This window comes from Oreochromis niloticus, linkage group LG8 (genome assembly GCF_001858045.2).
Source record: "Oreochromis niloticus isolate F11D_XX linkage group LG8, O_niloticus_UMD_NMBU, whole genome shotgun sequence".
Taxonomy (NCBI): Eukaryota; Metazoa; Chordata; class Actinopteri; order Cichliformes; family Cichlidae; genus Oreochromis; species Oreochromis niloticus.
In genome coordinates this window covers 15,407,379-15,430,016 of record NC_031973.2, presented here as the reverse complement: position 1 = coordinate 15,430,016, position 22,638 = coordinate 15,407,379, and the positions used below count along the sequence as shown (strand labels likewise).

Genomic DNA, 22,638 nt, shown 5'->3' with positions numbered 1-22,638 from the left:
AAAAGGTACTCAGAGTGTCATGGTACTGGCTCTGTGACCAGGTGTTTTGTGTGTGTTTTAGTTATATTCTTTGATTATTGTAATTCATTTGGTTTTGGTTCTGCTTGTTTTCTATTTTCAGTCCTAGGATTTTGGACTTTGTCTCCATGTTCCCTCTGTCTTCCAGTCAGTCGTGTTTCTGTCTCAGTGTCTCGTCTGCGTCTTTGTGTTTGTCTTGTGTTTTATTTTGATAGTTCATGTCCTGTGTGCAGTGTATCGGGTTTTGCTTCCCCTTGTTAGGTCTGATTTGCCCCAGCTGTGTTAACACCTGTTCCCCATCCTCTTGTTGGCCGGCTTGTGTTTAAGTCCCGTGTTTTTCTTTTACAGTTGTCGTGTTGTATCTGCTTCCTTTTGTGTGTTGTCTCTTTGCTCCCTGGTTTGAAGTGTTAATTCTGAGTTTCCAAGTTCAGGTTTTTCTTTTTGTTTGTTTTTCAAGAGTTTATTTAATGGAGTGTTTTTCCCAGCAATAAAGCTGCCGTATTAAGTTACGTTTCCGTGTTCGAGTCCTGCAATTGGGTCTCTCCTCCTGCCTGCCCCACAGCGAACCTTGACACCGAGGGAAACGGCACTTGTCCCTCCTGCTTATTGTGGAGTGTAACCTTTGTTTTCTTCAGAGATTTCATGCGCGATGACAGACAGAACTGCATAGTGAAAGTGAAGCATATGAGGAACCATGAAGTCATTATTCCATAGCAAGTACATTGTCCAATCAAAATTTCCTTTAAATCGATAAGATGATGCCAAACATAAAGATTATTTCCTGTTTTAAATGATGTATAAGTGATTGATCTGTCAGATGTATCAAATCAGTTGAAAAAGCGGAATTTGTCTCCTTTTTTTTACCTTTTCAAGTTTTCTGAAAGTTCTGATCTCCAACCCTTCATCACTTCTTTCAGGACATTAGTCTGCTCAGTGTTCTTCAAGGCAGATGTCCTCCCAGATGCATACTACAACCAGTAAGTGCTTCCTTCTTGCTTTGTTCGTGTGAAGTAGAAAAGCTTTTGCTTCATGAAGATTTATTTAATCGTGCAAACTGTACAACTTCCCTGAAAACTAGCTCAAATATTGAACTATGATTTCTTGAGATGAGATCATTACATTGCTAGCCCCAAGGTGCAAGGTTTTCTGCAAACCCGCCGAAAATCACTAAATGCTTACGTTCAACTCAGAAAGAGAATGTTTGGCATTTCTGCTTAAACAGTGACTGCAATAATTGCTTGTTGAAAAAGCTGACAAATGTTTTTGTGTGAATCAACAAAAAGCTCCACTGAGCAACCGTTTCAGCTTTTCATTTCCTCAAATTCATAGCAATTTTAGCATCTGTGGCATCGCAATTAAGTTGGAAATAGACTGACGAAACGGCTAGACTGACAAACTCAGGATCCACTTTCTGGCATTTTTCTGGTCTTTCAACTACATTACACATTCTCTGTGCACAATGTTTGCTCAGTTGTCACTGGGGATACATCTGTTGACAAGTTCAAGAATAAACTTTCCAGGTAAAACGATTTGGAGATGATCTTTTAACCTCTAAAGTCAACCAGCAGGAAGAAAGCAGAGCTACCATTCTATATCATCTTTGTGCAGTATGATACAGTTTTTATAAGGCAATAGGCCAATAGTGAGGTGACTTGTAAACCTTGGTTGGCCTGAGGCAGAGCAGTTCAGCACACTGTAGTACTGATGACTCACTACATGCAGCACTATGTTTTCCTTTTCTTTGAATGTCAGATTATGCCAGGCAGTTTCTGTGCATGCTCTGCTGCAATACAGATACATATTATAAAGTATAGAGCAATAGACATATATACCTCCTTAAACTGTTGGTTGATATAAGCATGATGTCATGCTGCAATTTTGTGAATTAGGATGTCATAAATTTTCTGTTTATTTGCACATGCTTGTATGAATGAAAATCTCACTGCGTCTCTTAAGGAAGTCTTCCAAATGTCTGAGAGCTTTAGTTTGCTTGATGCTGGCTTAAACCCGGTACAATGTCTGACTAGGTGGTATGAGAGAGGGCGTTGAGCTAATTGCTTCTGATTGCATATGATGTGAATTAAATAATCTTCCTACTTTGCTTCTTTTCTCAGATTGACTGTGTGTGCCTGTGACCGCACATGTGTACAGTGTATACGTCTTGCCTGCACGTGCAGGTGAAGTCATGTGTAGGGGTGTGTGTTATTTAATTTATTTTATTATTTTTTTGGGTTGAGTCTTTGAAATCCACTAATGTGAATCTAGTCAGTGGATGCCTACGGTCTGAGGAAATCAAGTGGAAAAGTGTGAAAAGCTTGGGTTGTTCAGGTGTAAGGCTTTGTAGTTATAAGGTCTTTGATATTTGGCAACTTTATAAAGCCAAGCCAGACGGGGCGTGCAGGTAGCAGCAAGAGAAATTACCTCAAAGCTGATCTAGGATACACAAAACTTGCATGAAAATTCACTAACATTTAATTTTAATTTTATTTATTTTTTTATTATTCATTTTCATAGCTTGCTGTAAATTCAAGCGGAGGTTAAAGTGGGATACTGCAGGCAAGTGGTGCATTAAAGAGACGCGCCTCACTTACAAGTTATTTGTATTATGAGCTCTGCAAGATTTGTCTTTGGTTCTGAGTTTGCTCTTTGTAGATTTACCCAACTGCATTCTACAGTATTAAAACTCCTGAATCACACTTCGTTGTTTTGTTGTGAAACTGAGAAATAAGAGTAGAGATTTACTGAGTTATACACAAATACAGTATATGAAGCAAAAGAGTTTGCAACTCTAATGAGCTTGAATGTGAACATGTGATATGGCCATTTTTTTCACTATAGCCTAAACTCTTAGGGAGGCATCATTGTGGTTTCTTTAAATAGTCATCAGGAATAGTTCTCCAGGCTTCTTGAAAGACATTCAAAGCTCTTTTGATGGTGGCTGCCTTTTGTTCTGTTCTCTGTCAAGATGAACCCACACTGCTTCAGTAATATTAAGATCCAGGCTCTGGAAACCAAAGTGTTCCTGTGTTTTTTCTATAAAGGTATGCATTTATTGTATTGGCAGTGTGGGATTACCAGTCAGATGCCTTCCAGATGATATTGCATCAATCCAAGTATGACTGCTTTTCTGTGTTCATAATTCCTTCCAGACCACTGTAGACAATTACTGTTGTCTTAACTATCTTAATCTATTCTGTGCACAGTAACATTTTAAACCAGAAATTTCAATTTTCAAATCAGCACTCCCTAAAACCTGCAGCCACTGATTGCCAGTGTTCTTGTGGAATTTGGCATAGCTCAATCTTTTCATCTTCTTTCAGGATGGCTTCTTGACAAGCACCTTTCCACTGAGACCATTTCTGATGCACCATAGTGAAAATGCTAGGATTGTGGTTAAATGCTCACCTTGATGGTGGAAAAATGTATCAGTGGCATTTTTCATAGTTTCAACAAAAGAATTTGGAACAAAAGACCTTTAGAAAGCCTGGAGAATTATTGCTAAAGATCACTTTTAAAAACATGACAGCAATGACCAAACGGTGACCATGAAGTGGGCCAATGTTTGGTGAATACTGTAAATGACAATACACTGCTTTAGAAAGCACTGTGAGATTACATGAATGGATTGAATTGCCAATGTAAGTTGGTGAGCAGCCACTACATTCAAAAATAATCTCCTAATTTCCTCTTGAATCTCCTACAGTAGCGACTCTCACAAGTACACCCTGCTTTATCCTCCTTTTAACTCTGTTTCAACCATAACTAACAATCATAATGTATTCAAAAAATGAAACTAACAGACCATAAATTTCTCAGGAAGTTGTTCAGGAAGTTTAAGACGAAGGAACCAAGGGCTGTTTACTTGATGTCTTTTTGAAACCAGAGTGACCCCTTGCGAGCCATTAAAACCATTAGACCTGCATAAATGTGGTGTAAAATCTTTCAATTTACTACTACTTATCATTGAATTAGCAGAATTCTTTTGTTTTAAGCATTTAAAATTAAGCATTGCCTAAAGTGAGAGTTTCTTCATCACTGACATAGCTGGTATATAACATATTTTGGTGAAAGCAACTGTATGATAGTTCACAAGATAAATATAGTGTGTGCATATACAGTAGAAAAGGATGTAATAGCACTACTGAAGGTTAAATTTTGATATTTACTGTAATTTCTTGTAGATTTCACTATTCAATATCATTACCCCGGTCTGGCATTTGGCATACTGGGGAATCTTTTTTAAAAATCCAGACTCCTCGTGGATATCATTTTAGTATTAATAAACCCGAGAAAAAAAGGATTCTAGTAAACAAAAATAACCTCACGATGGGCATACACTTCAGATAAATTCAGTTCAAGTTTTCCAAAAGGGGAAGAAAATGCAAAAGAGTTGCAGATTCTCTCAGAGTGAAATGATGCATAAATATGGATTAGAAAATAATGCATAATTAATCTATCATGTTGGGCTGTAATGTGTGCTTTTACATATATACATAATACATAAACAGTGAAGATTTCGGGATTTAGAAGTGGAATTTCAGTAATAAAGTGAAAGAAAATTTGGGTATTTTTCACTAAAACGCTCACTCTAAGGGGATCAGTGTGTGCAGAGTGGGTTTGTGGTGGTTCAAAATGGTTTTGTTGTGGATATTTATGGGAATTTGCACATGCATGTATGTTTTGAGCTCCTCATAATTCTGTCTGAATGCAAGTACATAAATCATTCAGTTTATAGAGCAGCAACACGTGATCAGAAGTTGAAGAGACCTAAATCTTGTCGAGCAGACATTCACATTCAAGTACATTCACTGCATGAATGTGTTTAATCAAACACACAGCAGTTGGAACAAGCAGCACATAAACTTAAGCACGACACCTCAGACTTCCAGCAGTCAGCGTGAACACTCTGATGAACACTCTGTTATAGACCAAACTTTCCTGGTGTTTTTTGTTAGGCCGCCAACATTCACTGGCATGATTTTACATTGTGTCAACCCTCATGTTTCAGCAATAGCACAGGGCCCATATTCAGCCCACTGGCAAACCGCACTGTTGTTTGCTTCTCGCCTAATGTCTTTGCTTACATCAGTGGTATTTCAATAAGCTATTTAACATGATTTATCGATATACAAAATTCAATTATGCTATTTGGTGATTACCCTTTGATGGCCCATCGCAACAGAATGAAATCCCAGCGGCGATAAGAATTAGGGTAGGACCGCTCGGAGTCTAGATGCTGGTGATGAAGATAAGATGGAGGCTTGGCTGTAGTGACTTGGGAGTAGGTGAGCTGAATGCAGGAGTCTTCTGTTTAGGGAGAATGAAAGATGAGCAGGGCAGTTTAAAGTAGGCATAGTGGAGGCTGACTGGCTTGAAGAAGGCAGCCAGGATGATGATTGGACTATACTGTGGCAATGATGTCAGCATTGACTTTTACTGCATGGGAAAGTGGAAGTGATGTAAAAGAATTGAGTAGAAGCCAAATGCCTGGGAAAGCAGACAGATGACTGAATACAGATCTTATTGAACTTATGTAAAAGCTTAATTTATATCCATCACTGCTAACCGGTCGCAGCAGATCACTGCCCCTGCATCAGCCTGGCTCTGCAGGATCTTTCTTCCTGTTAAAGGGGGGGGGGGAATGGGAAGTGGGAGAGAATTTTTTTTTCCCACTGTCACCAAGTGCTTGCTTAAAAGGGGTTGTTTAGTTGTTGGGATTTTCTCTCTGTTATTGTAGGGTCTTTATCTTACAATATAAAGTGCCTTGAGGTGATTGTTTTGATTTGGTGCTATATAAACAAAACTGAATTGAATTTCATGATATGAAGCTATTCTTAATCACATACTTTCATGTTTTTGTTGTCAGACAGATGTACAAGCAGTGTTGGGAAGGTTACTTTTAAAATGTATTCCACTACAGATTACAGAATACATGCCCCAAAATGTATTTTGTAACGTATTCCGTTACGTTACTCAATAAGAGTAACGTATTCTGAATACTTTGGATTACTTAAGATATTATCATGCTTTTTACAACTACATGAATGTACTATTGCTGTGTGATTTATTACTATTAATGAAGGTAATAATCATGTGCAGTTCTGAAAGCAATGCCAACTGGATTTTTAAATCTTAATATAAAATGAGTAACAGTAGGGTGGACATTAGGTAAGGCTGCACTTTTTGCAGCGATCACGTATAGAAAACTATTCCGCACGTATATAAAACAGGTCCGCGGCTCCGAATTGTAGTAAAGGGACCTCTGGCTAATGTGTCGGGCTCGTGTCGGGCTCGTAGCCAAAAACTAGCTTTACTTTGTTGTCAGGGTAAACTTTGCTAGCGAGAGACAGAGAGAGGCGTTGAAAGGCTGCTCCAAACGAACTTATTGTTTCAGAGGAAAACATGAACACAGTGTACAGTCGAGTCTTAATAGCTTACTTACAACTGGGCTCGTCAGGCACTCTTTTTGGCTGCAGTGGTTATTATTATATTTACATGCTTCCATCTCCCGTTTCTGGTCGGTGACAACTCGTACTTTTCCTTTTCCTCCCTCCCTCGTGCTCACAGACCCATAACGGGTATGGCAGTCCATTCTCCCTGCAGCACGGACTACACTGCCCATGAGGCTACATTCTTTAGGGCGATGCCTGTAACACTCTGCCTATTGCCTTCATATTAAATCATTTTTACAAAAATTTCTTCACGTCATTATGAGACGGAAGATTGAGACACAGGCATTAGGGCCTCTTAATGTGTGTTTTGATGGGGTTTCCACCAGCGTGGAATTACCAAAAATAGAGAGGGCATAGCCTAACATATGAAACAGGAAAGGATCCCTGTGTAATCCCTTTATTTCAACAAAGTAACTGTATTCTGAATACCACCTTTATAAATGGTAACTGTAACAGAATACAGTTACTCATATTTTGTATTTTAAATACGTAACAGCGGTACATGTATTCTGTTACCCCCCCCCCCCCAAACACTGTGTACAAGCATGAAACGGTGACACAAATAGAAAATGGGTTAAAAGGCTGGTTTACAACTTGTGCCTCTTCTTGGCTTTTGTGCGATTTTTGGCTTATTGTTAGTGGACACACTGATACTGACAGATATGACGATAACTTATGTTAGGCCTACCTCATTTTTGAATCACTACCTTTTTGTGGGGAGGAAACAGGAGCTCAAATGGAGGGCTAGACACAGTGTAAAGGATGTCCTGTAGCAATATACAATATAAAAACATAGTGTTTTTAACATTAAAGGATGCAAACTTGTCCTTTTAGCCCTCCCAAAATGAAGTTTCAAATACATTTGTACAGTTGTTTATTTTTACCCTGAAAGTCGTATTTAATACCGACAGTGATTCTTTTAATAAACTTTGCCAAAGATGATGGCAGCTCAATGTGTTTTATCACATGGGATTGTAGTGGTGGTCACAGATAACAGGAAAATGCATATATTTCTGTTAAGCAGCACAACCTGGACTGATTGTGGATCAGCTAGTTCACTCACCAACTGAGAAGCTCTTCACTAGCGTATATACTGCCAGGTGGCTGATTGCTGAATGAAGCTAACTGTGCACTGGCTCCTCATAAGAAATGGGTGGCAGCTGAGCTCTTGATACACCCACACAATAGACAGACTTGCTAGAGCTGTAGCAGACAGATTTGTTTCTAATTTTAGTTCTGCACACAACCATAGTTTTTAATCAAACAATTGAGATGTGACTGAAGTAAAGAATATCAACTTTAGTTCAAGCAGTTCAAAAACAATTTACAGCATCGACTGTTTAAACTTTTACAGCTTTCCCATTTGCTGTCCTTGACAACCTGACCTCTAGAGCCCATGGACATCACCAAATATTCTGTTGGCTCCCTTAAGATGTTTTACTGCTTTGATGGAGCCATTTGAAGGGACATCTTATTCCTTTGTCTTGAAAATTTCTTGGGTTGCATCTGAATTATGCTTTGGGTTTATAGCCATTTGCACTGATCAGTTTTGTAGCATTTGGCTGAATCTGAGGAGAGAGCATAGCCCTGTACATTTCAGAATTCATCCTGCTACTTCCATCAACACATCATCAATTAACTCTAGTGACCTGGTTCCAGTGGCAGTCAGACATGCCAATTCCCCTCTACCGTGTTTAACAGATAATTTGGTGTAATTTGAAACATGAGTAGTTAAGTTTCCCTGTGAATACTTTCCTCTTCTTATTAATCTGATTCATCATTATTTTTCTTTCCATCCTTTTCCAAGGAACTGTGCAGGATCTTTTAGATGTTTTCTGCCTAAGTCTAATCCAGATGTCCTGTTCTGTGTGTAACCAGTGGGTTGCACCTTTTTGTAAATGGACTGATTCTTATATAGCGCTTTTCTCCTCTCGCGGAGTACTCAAAGCGCTCTATACAACATGCCACATTCACTCAATCACACCCATTCTCACAAGCACTTTATCTACACTCGATACATTGGATACATCGGTTAGTATCTTGCCCAAGGATACTTGACATGCACACTGGAGGAGCCAGGGATCGAACCACCAACCTTCCGATCAGTAGGTGACCTGCTCTACCTCCTGAGCTACAGAGGGTTTCTGTAAACTCTGTCTACAACAAGGTGCATTCATGAAGGCCTGTCTTGACTGCATCCAACAGAATGTTTACTTAGATGTAGGGAAGATGGTTTTCTCAACCATGGAAATAATTCTGTCATCATGCATTTCACATCTGCAGTCTTTCGGGCTTTTTGGTGTTGCTTTGCCATGCCCAGTTCATTCCTGCTGTCTAAGAATGCATCATATTCTTGATCTAGCAACAGATTTCCTTTTTTTTCTTTTTCTTTTTCTTTCCTTTTTTTTTTTTTTTTAGCCTAAAGATGGCCTTCTTCATTTGCATCAGCATCTCTTTGGACCTCAAGTTGAAACTTTCAGTGAAATGCTACCAAAAGCAACTTCAATACTTGAAATCACCTCCAGATCTATTTAACTTATAATGAAGTAATGAAGGGACAAAGCTTTATCTGCCCACCCAGCTGCTGCTCTGTCAATTGTCCAACTGCTTTTGAGCCTCTGGAACTTTGTATAAAGATGTCTGTAATTCCTAAACAGTTAATGTAATACTTTTATTAAAGCTGAAAGTTTGTCCTTCAGTTTTATCTTTATTATACAGAGGCCAGATTACAATATTACAGATTATTGTCATTATCCAGTTTATCGAAATATTGACTGGTTGCTTTCCTATCCTTCACTTTTTAAAAGAAGTGTTCAAAACCAACTCTTCCACAACTTACCTGCTCATTTGCTTTTAATTGGTTGGATTTTTTCCCAAATCACAGAGTCAAGTTAAGCTGTCCGCTACTGGATACAAAGTCAGCTGTAAAAAGAAACTGTTGGGTATTATTAGGCTATTTACTGCTCCATTTGTGGTTTTATGGCTGACGCGATGCTCTCAGGAAATGAGTTTGAAAATGCTTTGTTAGCGGGCAGAGGATTATGAGATTGGGGTCCCAGAAATAGTTTGGCTGCACAGTAGGGCACTGAAACTCAGTAATTACAGAATCTCTCCTGTTTCCTGTGTTGTTACTGTCTCATTTTCCTTGGACTGGCAGCCTTTGCATCTGTTTTCTATCTTAGATATTTTTATGAACTAGAATACTGTAGTGTCACAGTTTTCTGACCTTATCATAAGTGGGTGCAAATCAATACAAAGCTGCTTTGAGTGATCACCCCTAACTATGATAAAATATTTCTATTCTGGTCAAGTCTCCTTCAGGATGACGATACCTAACCACACTCGGGCCCGAAGGTCACTAACTTGCAACTGCTTATTGAAATACTCTTTAAAATTCAAAATACTCTTGTATCTTGTGAAATCAACTAGTTATCTCCAAAGTATACTACATTATAGTGTTTAGTAGTGTCTAGTTCTTGGATTGTTTAGCTTGTTGTTCCAAAATTTCCTTTAGATGTTTAGTTAGTTGGCTGGTGTCTGCGATGACCAAAACACATTCACATTATTTTCTCACTAATCAAACCAGTTAGTGACCCTCGGGCTCTAGTGATGTTAGGTATCGTTATCCTGAAGGAGACCTGACCAGAATAGAAATATTTTATCATAGTTGGGGGTGATCACTCAAAGCTGCTTTGTATTGATTTGCAATGACTCTTCCTTTAAGAGGTTACAGGCAGCCAAACCATCACAGCAAAATGCTTCCCCCAGCGTGACGAAGCAACCGGGCTCTCCAACTCTGTGGGTCAAGCATTCTGGCCTTTACAGTTCTCTTGCTGTGTGCCATACATGCACTCTCCCACTTATCGATGATGACTCATCTGACCACATTTGGTTTTTGTTGACCTGTGTGACCATTTATTTCATCACTAAACTCTGACATGCATTTTTCTTTTAATGAGGGGTTGATTCACGGTATCATCATGGCTGAACATCAGTTTTGGCCAGGATTCACCCTGTTGACTAATCGGCCTATTGGCAAATAAGATAACATTTTCTGATGTCTGTGATGTGGCACGTCAATTTTGTTCTGGCTTGATGTTCAAAGATATAGTGATGAAAAGATGACTTGTATTTTCTTTTTAAAAATCATTTCTTATGCTTAGGAGGGGATCAGTTAACACCAAAATTGTTATTTTGAGCATTTTTGCTTAAGATAATACAATCTGTGCATTCCTACATAATCCCTGGCAACATAAATGTTAATGGGCTTTTTCTGCTGACAGTCTTGCCGTTCACTTGAGCTTCTGTTATTCCTTACGTGTTACGGTAATGCACGAGTACTATGGTATTCAGTGTCCTGTCAAATGTTCAATAGATATAAATGCAAAAACATGGTCAAACAAAGAAAATGTAACATAGACAATACATCATAGTAAAAGTTTTGTGTTAAGCTGGTTGCCACCCATTTGTATAAAATGCCCAAATATACATATTTGGTACATATAATAATATATCTAGTATTGTTAGTATTAGGGATGGTTCTCTTAAGTTGTTTAGGCCACATCTTTACTGACCAAAATTACAAATTTTGTACATGTACATTATATCTAAGATTTATTTTTTTTAGATAAGTATTTACCATGCTAAAGTTTTAACATGCTAACACATTATCCCAGTGCATACTTCACATTAGGGCTGGGCGATATGGCCTAAAATCCATATTGCGATATAATTTGACGCATGTGCGGTAACGATATATATCGCGATATATTCTTTTCTTCTGTATAACGTATTTTCCACACTATAAAGCACACTTAAAATCCTTTCTCGATTTTTGAGAAAAATTAGTGTGCCTTATGTATGAATTCTGGTTGTGCTTACTGACCTCGAACCGATTTGGGCGTGCAGAAATCTGTTAAAAATGTTTTAGTACAACTTTGGTATGCCGCACTACTTGATGGATTGTCAGAGCATTACGGCTGCCGTAGTGAGGAGCTTCGCGGAGTAATCTGGGTCCCAAACTCCGTACGCTTCAGGTCCCAAAGTCAAACGAATACTGAGAGTTAAAAACGGTCTAAATTCTTTCATCTTTAATAAAATCATCAGTGTTGCTGCTTTACCAGATGTAACAATTAAGTTTAACATCCAGGCATCCATGAAAACAGAATTTATTAAATTTAACGGAGTTACAAGTTAACAGGAAGTTAGCTCGCTAGTTTCCACCTAAACAAGACATACCATGTTCTGACTGAGAGATTTTTGACACTAATTAAAACGTACAGCTCTGCTACCACTTCCAACATAAATGAAGACAGAAAACTAAACAGCAGTGGCGTTTGCAGGGTTACTGAAGTTGGACTACCTGGTATATAATGTTGTGCTACGTGATTGCTAGCGACACAGCTATGTTAGCATAACATAAGCACAGTGAAGCTGGAGGATGAACACCAACTTTTTTTCCACTCAATAAAAGTTAACGTGAGGGATTCTGTATGGACAAATGCAATCGCATAGCAGGATGTTATACACGGGCCAAACTTCAGTCAGGAGAACAACTGAGATTATTCATCCACAATACAAGGTTAGTTATTAACAGTGTTGGGCAAGTTACTTTGAAATAGTAATTCAATTATAGTTACTAGTTACTTCTTCAAAAAAGTAACTGAGTTACAATATTCTAAAAGTAATTAATTACTTGGAAAAGTAACTATTGCGTTACTTAAAAAAAAAAACAAAGAACGTTTAACCCTCTGGCGTCCAGGGTATAATTGGACATTGTTTTACTACTCTTGATTTTCCCTCCACATTTTACCTTTAAAAACTATTTACTTTGCCTTGTTTGGTATCATTCTTTTTAGCGCAACCTCACGTGCCTGAATTTACAGTTATGTTCTCATTTTGTCATACTGTATAACCAGAATTGATCTAAAATCAGACAAAAAACATAAAATCACAGTAGAAAAAGTTATATTTTTACTGTAACAACCACAAACATGTTCATTGAATCACATTTCATAACTTCAAATGCAAATATAAACTGTCAATTTTAAAATCATATGCACAAGTTTTGCAAACAACAAAGTTATTTGCATCCATTTACCTTTTACCCTTTTTTTAAATAACCATTTCAAACTATTTACAGAACAATCAGCTGTTCTTCAATAAGATGCCACACAAATTATTTGTGCCACTCCAAAAAAATCATTTCTGTCCACTACAAAGGAGAACATCAGAGCCTGATACCTGCAGGTCTGACAGCAGCAGGTGTATCACTGCTGTTTCTACCTGGAGACAGCAGTCGCCTCATTGTTCTGACACACAACACAAAACTATCCACAACACTACACACTAACTACACAAGACAACACATTAACTACACACTCCAAACACACTAAACGTCACAAAACTCTCTCTCTCTTTTTCTGCTCTCTCTCTCTCGGTCACTCCTAAAACTTCCCCTGTTTTTTGGGGGGTTTTTTGCTCATAAGCAGAGAGTGCTTGCTAGCGCTAACGTGCCGAAACTATTGAGGAAAAAACGCCGCGTATATCTTGTTTATCATGACTCTGGTTTTACGTGGCCTATCAACACAATTTAAAAACTGGCACCTTGTTGCTTTGTCTTTAAGTGGTCACGTGATTGGCTTACCACGACTACTTTATTCTTCCTCAGTCAAACAGCAGCACTCATGCGATTGTTTTGCCCCCTGAGCTCCAGGTGTTGTGCTAGACAGTGATCGTGATTACCGTCCGCGGGAGCGCGCAGCTGCTTAAAGCTGTAGCGCCCAGATTACTTACAGCTACTTCCGTGCAGCTGATATAAGATGCGGTAAGCTGAACACAGCTTCAACCGTCTGTTTGTTGAAAAATAGTAACGGACCGCGTTTCCTTGTTAGTAACTGTAACGCCGTTGTAACGATAGGAATAGTAATTAGTTAGATTACTCGTTACTGAAAAAAGTAACACCGTTAGTAACGCCGTTATTCCCATCACTGGTTATTAATATACTGCAACAACATAGGAATAAAACAGCTGCGACAGAATTCAACATTAATGAATCAATATTACGGAAGTGGAGGAAGCGCAGTTTTTGGCTTTCCCCATATTTCAAAAGTGCTTCATCTCTTTGCTATGACTGTCGCCCGGCATAATTTGCAGATGATAATGGTTGTAGCCGCTGCGATGCTTTCGACCGAAACAGGCGCAGCTTGATGACATCATCAACATGCGCTATCGCGATATAGTCAAAATCTCTATCGTTGGCCAAATTTATATCGTTTCTATCGTATATCGTTTATATCGCCCACCCCTACCTTGTTGGTGTCAAAATACCATTGTATGTCCTCAAACTATGTTATATGTTAACTTCAACTAAAGAAATGACAAATGATGGGTCTCTGAGTTTTACTTTGACAGTCTCCCGTCAGTGTTGCGTTTACTCCTGCCATGTCTTGTTATGATTATCAGTGTCACCTGTGTTCCCCGCGTGCTCCCACTTCCCTCGTTACCCCTCTGTGTATTTATGTCTGCGTCTCCCTCAGTTCTGCGTCGTGTTCTCCCTCATGTTGTGTGTGATTCCCCCGTGTTTCCTGGTGCGCTTTATATTTAGTTTTCCCAGTTTAGTCTTCTGTAACCTGTGATCTGTGTTTCCAGCAATAAAGCTGTGCTTTTTGAGTTTATCCCCCGTGTCCCCGTGAGTTTGCGTTTGGGTCCACTTCCTGCCTGCCACACAGCCGAATCATGACAGAAACTTCTGTGACATCAACTTAACTGAGACTCATTACAAATTTCACAAAACACAGTTGAATACTTTTATTATTTTTTTATTAGTTATTTTTAATTTTGTTGTTATTTGAATTTTAATAAAATAAAATAAATAAATAAATCATTTCTTTATTTTATTATTAATTTATTTGTTTAATTTTTTGTTGTTCCCAGAGAGCAAGCCAAACACTGGTCGTGAAAAGGACTATCTCTAGTAGACTTTGTTTTAACCTCCTAGGACCTGGAGTCCATATATGTGGACATTACATTTTGGGTTGTCTAGACCAAAATATAAAATGTTGTTATACAAAGGGCTGATATCCACTTATGAGGACATCATACTGCCACTGTTCCATCAAAATGTAAAACAAATGTCCTCATATGTGGATCTCATTTTTCACCGAAATAAAAATCAGGTAATTCTTTGTTTTTACATTCATCAGGTCCCAATCAACCCAAAATGGCACAGAGAAATTAAAAATGCATGCCATGAAAGAGTCCAGGTCTTAGAAGGTTAACAATGTCTCTGCTGATGAGACCAGTGAATGTAGGGCGACGGTGGCAAGAAAAAACTCCCTCCTGGAGGAAGAAATCTTGGGAGGAACCAGGCTCTCTGGGTGGACCCTTCCTCCTAAGGGCAATACTTACCTGCGGTCTGAGACGACGGTTGTTCCTTCTCAGCATGATGATGGCTGTAACTTGCTTCCACATCCTGTTTTAGAATGAAGACAAAACTGATTAATGAGGTAATAGGACATTTAAAAATGATCTCAATTCAGGATGAGCTGCTGTGTCTTCTTACGTTTCTCTTGTAAAACAGGATGTAGGCAGAGTGCTGCTGTTCCTCAAAAACTGCAGATCCAGTTGTGTGGAGCACCCGTGCATCATCATAGGTGAGCCAAGGATCTGATGTAGCCTGCGGACTCGCCTCAGGATGCACGGAATTACAGATGTAGTGTCCTGAGATCACATTAAGACAAATGAATCCAACTTCTAAAAGTCAACTGATTCATGATTTGGACTTAGTGCTTCTTAGAACATCAAAAGCTTTTGTGTGTGAGTCCTTCACTGAAAAGTAGCAAGTTCTGTTAAATCATTTTCTGTTTGTAACAAGTCAGTTGTTTTACCTGATTCTGTGCCTCCATAGTGACTAATGATGCTTACAAGACTATAACAGCCATCATCCTGAGAAGGAACAAATCCAAAGAGTGTTAGTTTCATAAAGTCTCACATCAGTGTGATAATTAAGCTGATTCTCTGAGATGTTCTGCAGTCTGTTTTTACCTGTTTGGATGACACCACCAAGTCCCTCTGCAGCCAGACGGGGTCATGCACCTTCTGAAGCTTGTTGGTTTTTGTGAAGCCAAACCTCTTCAGGTGCAAGATGAGAACTCTGGCAGAAAAGGAAAAAAAACCCAAGGAACAAAATAAGAAGAATGAGTGTCAAACACAAACAGAAGATGGGGGGAAAATGACTGCTCAAGTGTTGTCTTAAAAAACTGTGATGTTTACTGCGCCACAGTTTGGAAATCAGGTCAGTCGATCAATTCTGATGTGACCTTACTCACCTTGGCAGTGTATCAAAAGACGGCTTCACTTCCGAGGTCGTCCCTCCACAATAACAGAGAAATTCAATTTTTTGTTCCTGAACAACAGCACAGAGAAAACAGGCTTTATGTTAGAAAAATCACAACATATGCACACACACACAAACACTAACAAGAAAGGTGTGTTAAGATCAGTGATACTACAACTCCACTGGAATTTGTGATCTTACCTTCAAGTATGTCTCTAACATGTCCTCAACAGACCCCTCTGGAACCAGGTCAAGAGACAAGCTAGTGAATTCCTCTTGGTGTGATGATTGGTGACCGCAGCTACACATTTAAGGAGTAACGTAGTTAAAGTAACGATCGGGTAGGTGGAAAAGAGGTATATGAAAATGTTGCAATCAGCCCTGTGTTTCTGAAAGACAGGCTTACCTCTTGCATGTCCTCATGTTTTCCATTTTGAAAACATGATGATCTTCTATTGGGCAGGTATAACTTCGGCCCAGGAGAGCTGCTTTCCTCTTCAGGTGAGGTGAAAGGCTTTTGACCTCATTGAGGAACAAGGTTAGGAATTCATGAGCATCCTGAAAGAAAAACACAGAGATTTAAAACAGAACATAAACATTAGAAGGTAAAGCAAAAAACGAAACGTCCAAATTGCTGACGTACTTTCTGTGCACTGCCTTTGTATTCAGGAACGTGTTCGCTGAATGCCTTCTTAAAAGATTTTAGGCGGTGTTTTTTAAGGCCATAATCTCTTGAATTATGACAGTCCCTGATGTCAATGAGCCTTCTGTAAAAAGGAAAGGGTAAACAGACATTTCTGGTGTTAGATATCTTTGTTCTTCAGGTTTTTGAAGAAAGTAGAAGGTTGACGTAGCGCACCTTAAGAGCCGAGCTTCTGGCACTGCTCTCCACAAAATCTCCTGACAGCTGATGTCTCTAATGAACTCCTCAGTGTTGAGGAGGCTCTGCAGGCAGGAGTTCATGTAGCAGGTGTTTGCAATGTTTGGAAACCTGCCACACAAACACAAAGTTTACAGTATCAGTGTAAAATAAGTCATTTTCTCCACTTTGACAAAGTGAGCTTTGGTCTTTGTGCACCACGTGTACTCACCCGAAGCGGTCCACAGTCTGAATTTGATTTTCCGTCATTTTTCCATCGTTGAAATGTTTCACTATCCTATTGTAAAAAGGTAAAAACAAGGACACACAATTAGGAAAGATGTCAAGACGCTAAGCAGTGTATGTGCATGTATGCATGAGCTTTGAAGTTTAAACATTTTGGAGGACGTTTTTCTCTTACATGTTAAACAGCTGCTCCCGTACGTGCTCTTGTGCCAGAAAGTCCATAATCAAAGTGTCCCAACTCAGGTCTGATGGCTCACCATTTTCAGTGGTGTTTTTAACCTGGTGGGAACTTGGATGCAGAAAGAAGAAAGGAGTCAGGGATGCATAGCAAGCACAACAAGACAACAAACAAACATTGTCTCTCTGGAGAACAGCATTTAACCATCTAATGCTTATTTTGATCAGCAATCAGCCAAAATATTAAAAGCACTTACCTGGGATTGTCTGTAGTTTGTCCTCGGGCATTCTGGTTGTCCTGCTTGGGGCCAAATGACCTGTACCGAGTCCTCTGAACTGTACGGTGCTGACTCGGCAGGTGTACAGTCATGCTGCATGTTCTTTAATCTGCAAAAATATACAAAAGGATGTTAAGTATCAAATCTGCAACCAGAAGGATCCCAAAAGAATTTTGCTTTAAAGTGAGAAGATGAAAGTTTCCCTCACTTGTCACTCTTTTTATCAGGTTCCACTGTTGTTTCAGGAGCAACCTGCCTTTTTCTCTGTAGAAGGAAACCAAAGTACAGGACATAGCCATGTGCTTCATTGCTCTTAATTTCTCCCATTTCATTGTGATGAGTAAATGCTTGATGACAGTGACTCTTTCCATAAAACATACCTTCCAGAATTTGAAAATAGACCAGCGAGACTTTTTTTGTGGCTTTACAGTGGTGGGCTCTGCCTCTGTATCGCTGTCAGTTTCCTGTAGAGAACGAACAAACATAGTGTTATTAAAAAAGTAAAGTCACTTAAAACTAACAAGTACATTTTAAGGAGAATGTGCATTTCATATGTTTTCTGTAAAAGCAAACCGAGAAACAGCAGAAGAAGTGTCTCCATTTTCTTTTCTTCCTCTTCTTTTTACCATTTTCATGGTTAGGTGGTGTGGCAGCAACAGAAACCTCCGGGACGCTGATGAGGACAAAAGTGTAAATGTTATTTTTCAAAGTGGAAATTTTTAACAAGGAGTACATCCTGGATATTGCAAATGAAAATTGATAACTGTTATGGAATACCCAAATGAACAAATCATGTATTTGTACATTTACACTCTATATTTTCAACTAATCTCTGAATGGATTTAAATAATAGACAAAACTAGAAGTAGTAAAAATGATATAAACACACAAGGCGGAAGAAAAATAACAATAAAAGGGAAATAAAACAGCTCACACAAACCACTGCTATAAATATCTCCAGCAACATTAGATTAAAGAGTCACGCATTTCTTTACCTGTGTTGAGACGTAGAAGGAATTTCCTTCTCTGCCACGTTTTGGTTTTTTGATTTCTGTTTAGAAACAAGAAAACCAACATCAGTAATGGCATAAAACAAACATACCAAGAGAGGCTCTACATGAAAAGTGTCCAGTTAGAAAATTTGGTATTATTTTAGATTTTTTATCAATTTAGTCAGCTCATGAAGTGGATGTCTATGAATATGTTTAAATAAAATAAAAACAATTCTTCATGCCTTAATTTGAGTTTAAAGTTTATGGTACGAAATACAAAATCCTTCATTTGGTTCAAAATTCAGTTTTTACAGAAATCATCCATAAAGCTCCATTAAAAGCTTCAAAAGTGCTTATTTACCGTACGAAAATATTCAGAGACATGTGCTGCAAGTCTCTTCAAACTTACCTTTCTGAGAAAAAACGTTTGAACCCAATTTGAACCATCTTTGAACCTAATTTGATCGCAGTGAAAATCTTCTGTGCTGTGCAAAAGTTCAACTGAAGACAAACTGTCAAAGGTTGTATATTTAGAAGCTTTCAGCATAGAATGTTCATACCCTGAACATATGTCATCACAAGGTATGGGGCTAATTTGCATATTTTGGAATGTATGCTCATTGGAACTGTATGGCACTCGTCTCCAAGCAACCCCAACAAAATACAGATCAAGTCAGGCCAAGTGGCTTTTATTGTCATTTCAACCATGTACACTGGTACAGTACAGAGTGAAATGAGACGGCGTTCCTCCAAGACCCTGGTGCTACATATGACATATAACGGACAAACACGGGACTACATAAAGTGCAATGTGCAAAAAATTTCAAAAATAAACAACACAAGACAGTGCAATGGAAACGTGCAAAATGCTGATTATTGTGCAAAAGTAACTTGGTGTGTGTGTGTGTGTGTCTGTATGAGTGTGAGATACTGCAGATAAGTGCTTGGTAGTGACATGTGTGAAGGTGTGCGTGTGTGTGTGTGTGTGTGTGTGTGTGTGTGTGCCAGTCCAGTCACTGAGTGTTCAGGAGTCTGACGGCTTGGGGGGAGAAACTGTTCTGGTAGTCTGGTAGTGAGGGCCAGGATGCTCTGGTATCTCTTTCCAGAAGGCAGCAGGGTGAAGAGTGTGTGTGAGGCCCTCCATAATGCTGGTGGCTTTGCGGATGGAGCAGGTGCTAAAAGTTTCCATGATGGAGGGGAGAGGGATTCCAATGATCTTCTCAGCTGCTCTCACTATCAGTTGTAGGGTATTGCGATCTGACACGGTGCAGTTACCATACTAGACAGTGATGCAGCTGCTCAGGATGCTCTTGACAGTCCCTCTGTAGAAGGCGGTGAGAATGGATGGTGAGAGATGGGCTTTCCTTCACTTCTGCAGGAAGTAGAGATGCTGTTGGGCCTCCTTAGTTATGGAGCTGGGGTTAAGGGACCAGGAGAGGTTTTCCGCCAGGTGGACACCAAGGAATTTGGTGCTCTTGATGACCTCCACAGAGCATCCATTAATGTTAAGTGGGCAGTGAGCTCTTTGTGCTCTCCTGAAGTCAACAATCATCTCTTTTGTTTTGTCCACGTTCACAGACAGGTTGCTGACTCTAAACCTCTACAGATGGCCCCCAGTGCAACCCTTCAGCCTCCTAGTAAATGCACCTAAGGTACAAATTTGAACAACCTGGGTGACTTCCTTCCTGTCACCGAGTTGTAGCATTCACAAGATTTTCAGAAAACTTCACCTTTGACCTTGAGGTCAAGGTCACTGATATTCAAACTGACCCCAAAACTTTAGTAGATGCACCTATGGTATCAATTCAAAATCCTACGCCCCTTGTTCTGGAGTTACTGTCTTCATCACCATTTTATTTCACTCTGTTAATAAGATATTATTTGTGACACATAGTTACTATTAAAGCGGTTAATGAGAATCCACATCTGATTACAGTATAATACACTGCGTATAATCATCATCAATAAATGTGTTCAAAACAGAAGCTACTCTGGCTTTAAAAGTTTTTGTTAACTTTGACTACCTGTCTGCTCTTACCTGTTTCTTTTGCTCTATCTGCTGTCTTCATCCTCCATCAACTCTGTGTGAGGAGTCTGTGAGGTCCTCCATAATGCTGGTGGCTTTGCGGATGGAGGGGAGAGGGATTCCAATGATCTTCTCAGCTGCTCTCACTTATCAGTTGTAGGGTATTGCGATCTGATACAGTGTAGTTACCATACTAGACAGTGATGCAGTTGCTCAGGACGCTCTCGATGCTTATTTATGTATAATCATCATCAATAAATGTGTTCAAAACAGAAGCTACACTGGCTTTAATGGTTTTTGTTAACTCTGACTACCTGTCCGCTCTTACCTGTTTCTTTTGCTCTCTCTGCTGTCTTCATCCTCCATCAACTCTACAGTTATCGTTAGGGATGGTATGATGAAACTGAAGGGTAGCTTGGCACCTGGGAAAAAAAAAAAAGAGGTTGGATGAGGCTGCAGCTCACGTCCCAGCCTTACTGGCATTGCCCCTCAAGCCTGCTGCACCACCCCTTCCCTGCAGCTCAACCAGACCAGGCCACAAGCTCTTTGAGAATCACCTTGTTGTAGGGCTGGGCGATATGGCCTAAAATCCATATCGCGATATAATTTGACGCATGTGCGGTAACGATATATATCGCGATATATTCTTCTTCTGTATAACGTATTTTCCACACTATAAAGCACACTTAAAATCCTTTCTCGATTTTTGAGAAAAATTAGTGTGCCTTATGTATGAATTCTGGTTGTGCTTACTGACCTCGAACCGATTTGGGCGTGCAGAAATCTGTTAAAAATGTTTTAGTACAACTTTGGTAAGCCGCACTGCTTGATGGATTGTCAGAGCATTACGGCTGCCGTAGTGAGGAGCTTCGCGGAGTAATCTGGGTCCCAAACTCCGTACGCTTCAGGTCCCAAAGTCAAACGAATACTGAGAGTTAAAAACGGTCTAAATTCTTTCATCTTTAATAAAATCATCAGTGTTGCTGCTTTTCCAGATGTAACAATTAAGTTTAACATCCAGGCATCCATGAAAACAGAATTTATTAAATTTAACGGAGTTACAAGTTAACAGGAAGTTAGCTCGCTAGTTTTCACCTAAACAAGACATACCATGTTCTGACTGAGAGATTTTTGACACTAATTAAAACGTACAGCTCTGCTACCACTTCCAACATAAATGAAGACAGAAAACTAAACAGCAGTGGCGTTTGCAGGGTTACTGAAGTTGGACTACCTGGTATATAATGTTGTGCTACGTGATTGCTAGCGACACAGCTATGTTAGCATAACATTAGCACAGTGAAGCTGGAGGATGAACACCAACTTTTTTTCCACTCAATAAAAGTTAACGTGAGGGATTCTGTGTTATACACGGGCCAAACTTCAGTCAGGAGAACAACTGAGATTATTCATCCACAATACAAGGTTAGTTATTAATATACTGCAACAACATAGGAATAGAACAGCTGCGACAGAATTCAACATTAATGAATCAATATTACGGAAGTGGAGGAAGCGCAGTTTTTGGCTTTCCCCATATTTCAAAAGTGCTTCATCTCTTTGCTATGACTGTCGCCCGGCATAATTTGCAGATGATAATGGTTGTAGCCGCTGCGATGCTTTCGACCGAAACAGGCGCAGCTTGATGACATCATCAACATGCGCTATCGCGATATAGTCAAAATCTCTATCGTTGGCCAAATTTATATCGTTTCTATCGTATATCGTTTATATCGCCCACCCCTACTTCACATCATGCCTTCTTAGTTTTAGGATGTTAGGCCAATGGACGACGGTGTTGTAGACTGACAATGGTCAAAGCGATTGGTGACAAATTGTCCAAAAAAATGCAATTTTTAGCTCATTTCCATATTGATGCAATAAATGAATGTAATTATTATGAGATTCATAATGAACTGAATCTGCCTCGTTATGGTTTCATGTGGCGTGTCAATGTATAACCAACACCTGCACCGCAAACTGATCCATAATCACGACATGACAGAAAACAGGAGGATGTTTCTGACTGCGGGTTTGATTGCTAAATTACAGCTTGATGTGACCGCTCTTGGAGAGTAACTCATTTATCTCCTCTCTCTCTTCCCCCCCCCCACCGGGTATTTTCGTCTGTGTAAAACGTTGCCATGTGTGGAGAGAGCATGGTGAGAAGAGTAAAAGAGACGGATTAGCCATCTTAAACATGTAAAAATGGATGGGGTGAGTTGGTAGACCTTAAACGTATAAGCACCTCAT

The 22,638-nt window shown here is 39.4% G+C and overlaps 1 protein-coding gene and 1 long non-coding RNA gene across 2 annotated transcripts; one reads left to right on the top strand and one right to left on the bottom strand.

The window, feature by feature from the left end:
- Positions 1-233: 233 nt before the first annotated feature.
- Positions 234-14,534, top strand: LOC109203248 (uncharacterized). The gene is made up of 3 exons (XR_002063164.2): positions 234-735; positions 936-995; positions 14,406-14,534. It is a non-coding gene; the product is annotated as an uncharacterized LOC109203248 (long non-coding RNA).
- A 154-nt stretch (positions 14,535-14,688) lies between these two features.
- Positions 14,689-17,831, bottom strand: LOC109194208 (ubiquitin carboxyl-terminal hydrolase 37). The gene is made up of 14 exons (XM_019362592.2): positions 17,748-17,831; positions 17,576-17,631; positions 17,347-17,476; positions 17,088-17,201; positions 16,899-16,964; positions 16,667-16,798; positions 16,451-16,574; positions 16,214-16,365; positions 16,009-16,108; positions 15,800-15,876; positions 15,516-15,624; positions 15,359-15,416; positions 15,034-15,191; positions 14,689-14,943 (listed from the first exon to the last, which is right to left on the bottom strand). Exons 3-14 carry the CDS (start codon positions 17,457-17,459, stop codon positions 14,863-14,865), a joined length of 1,284 nt encoding a protein of 427 aa, XP_019218137.1. The 5' UTR covers positions 17,460-17,476; positions 17,576-17,631; positions 17,748-17,831; the 3' UTR covers positions 14,689-14,862.
- Positions 17,832-22,638: the final 4,807 nt, after the last annotated feature.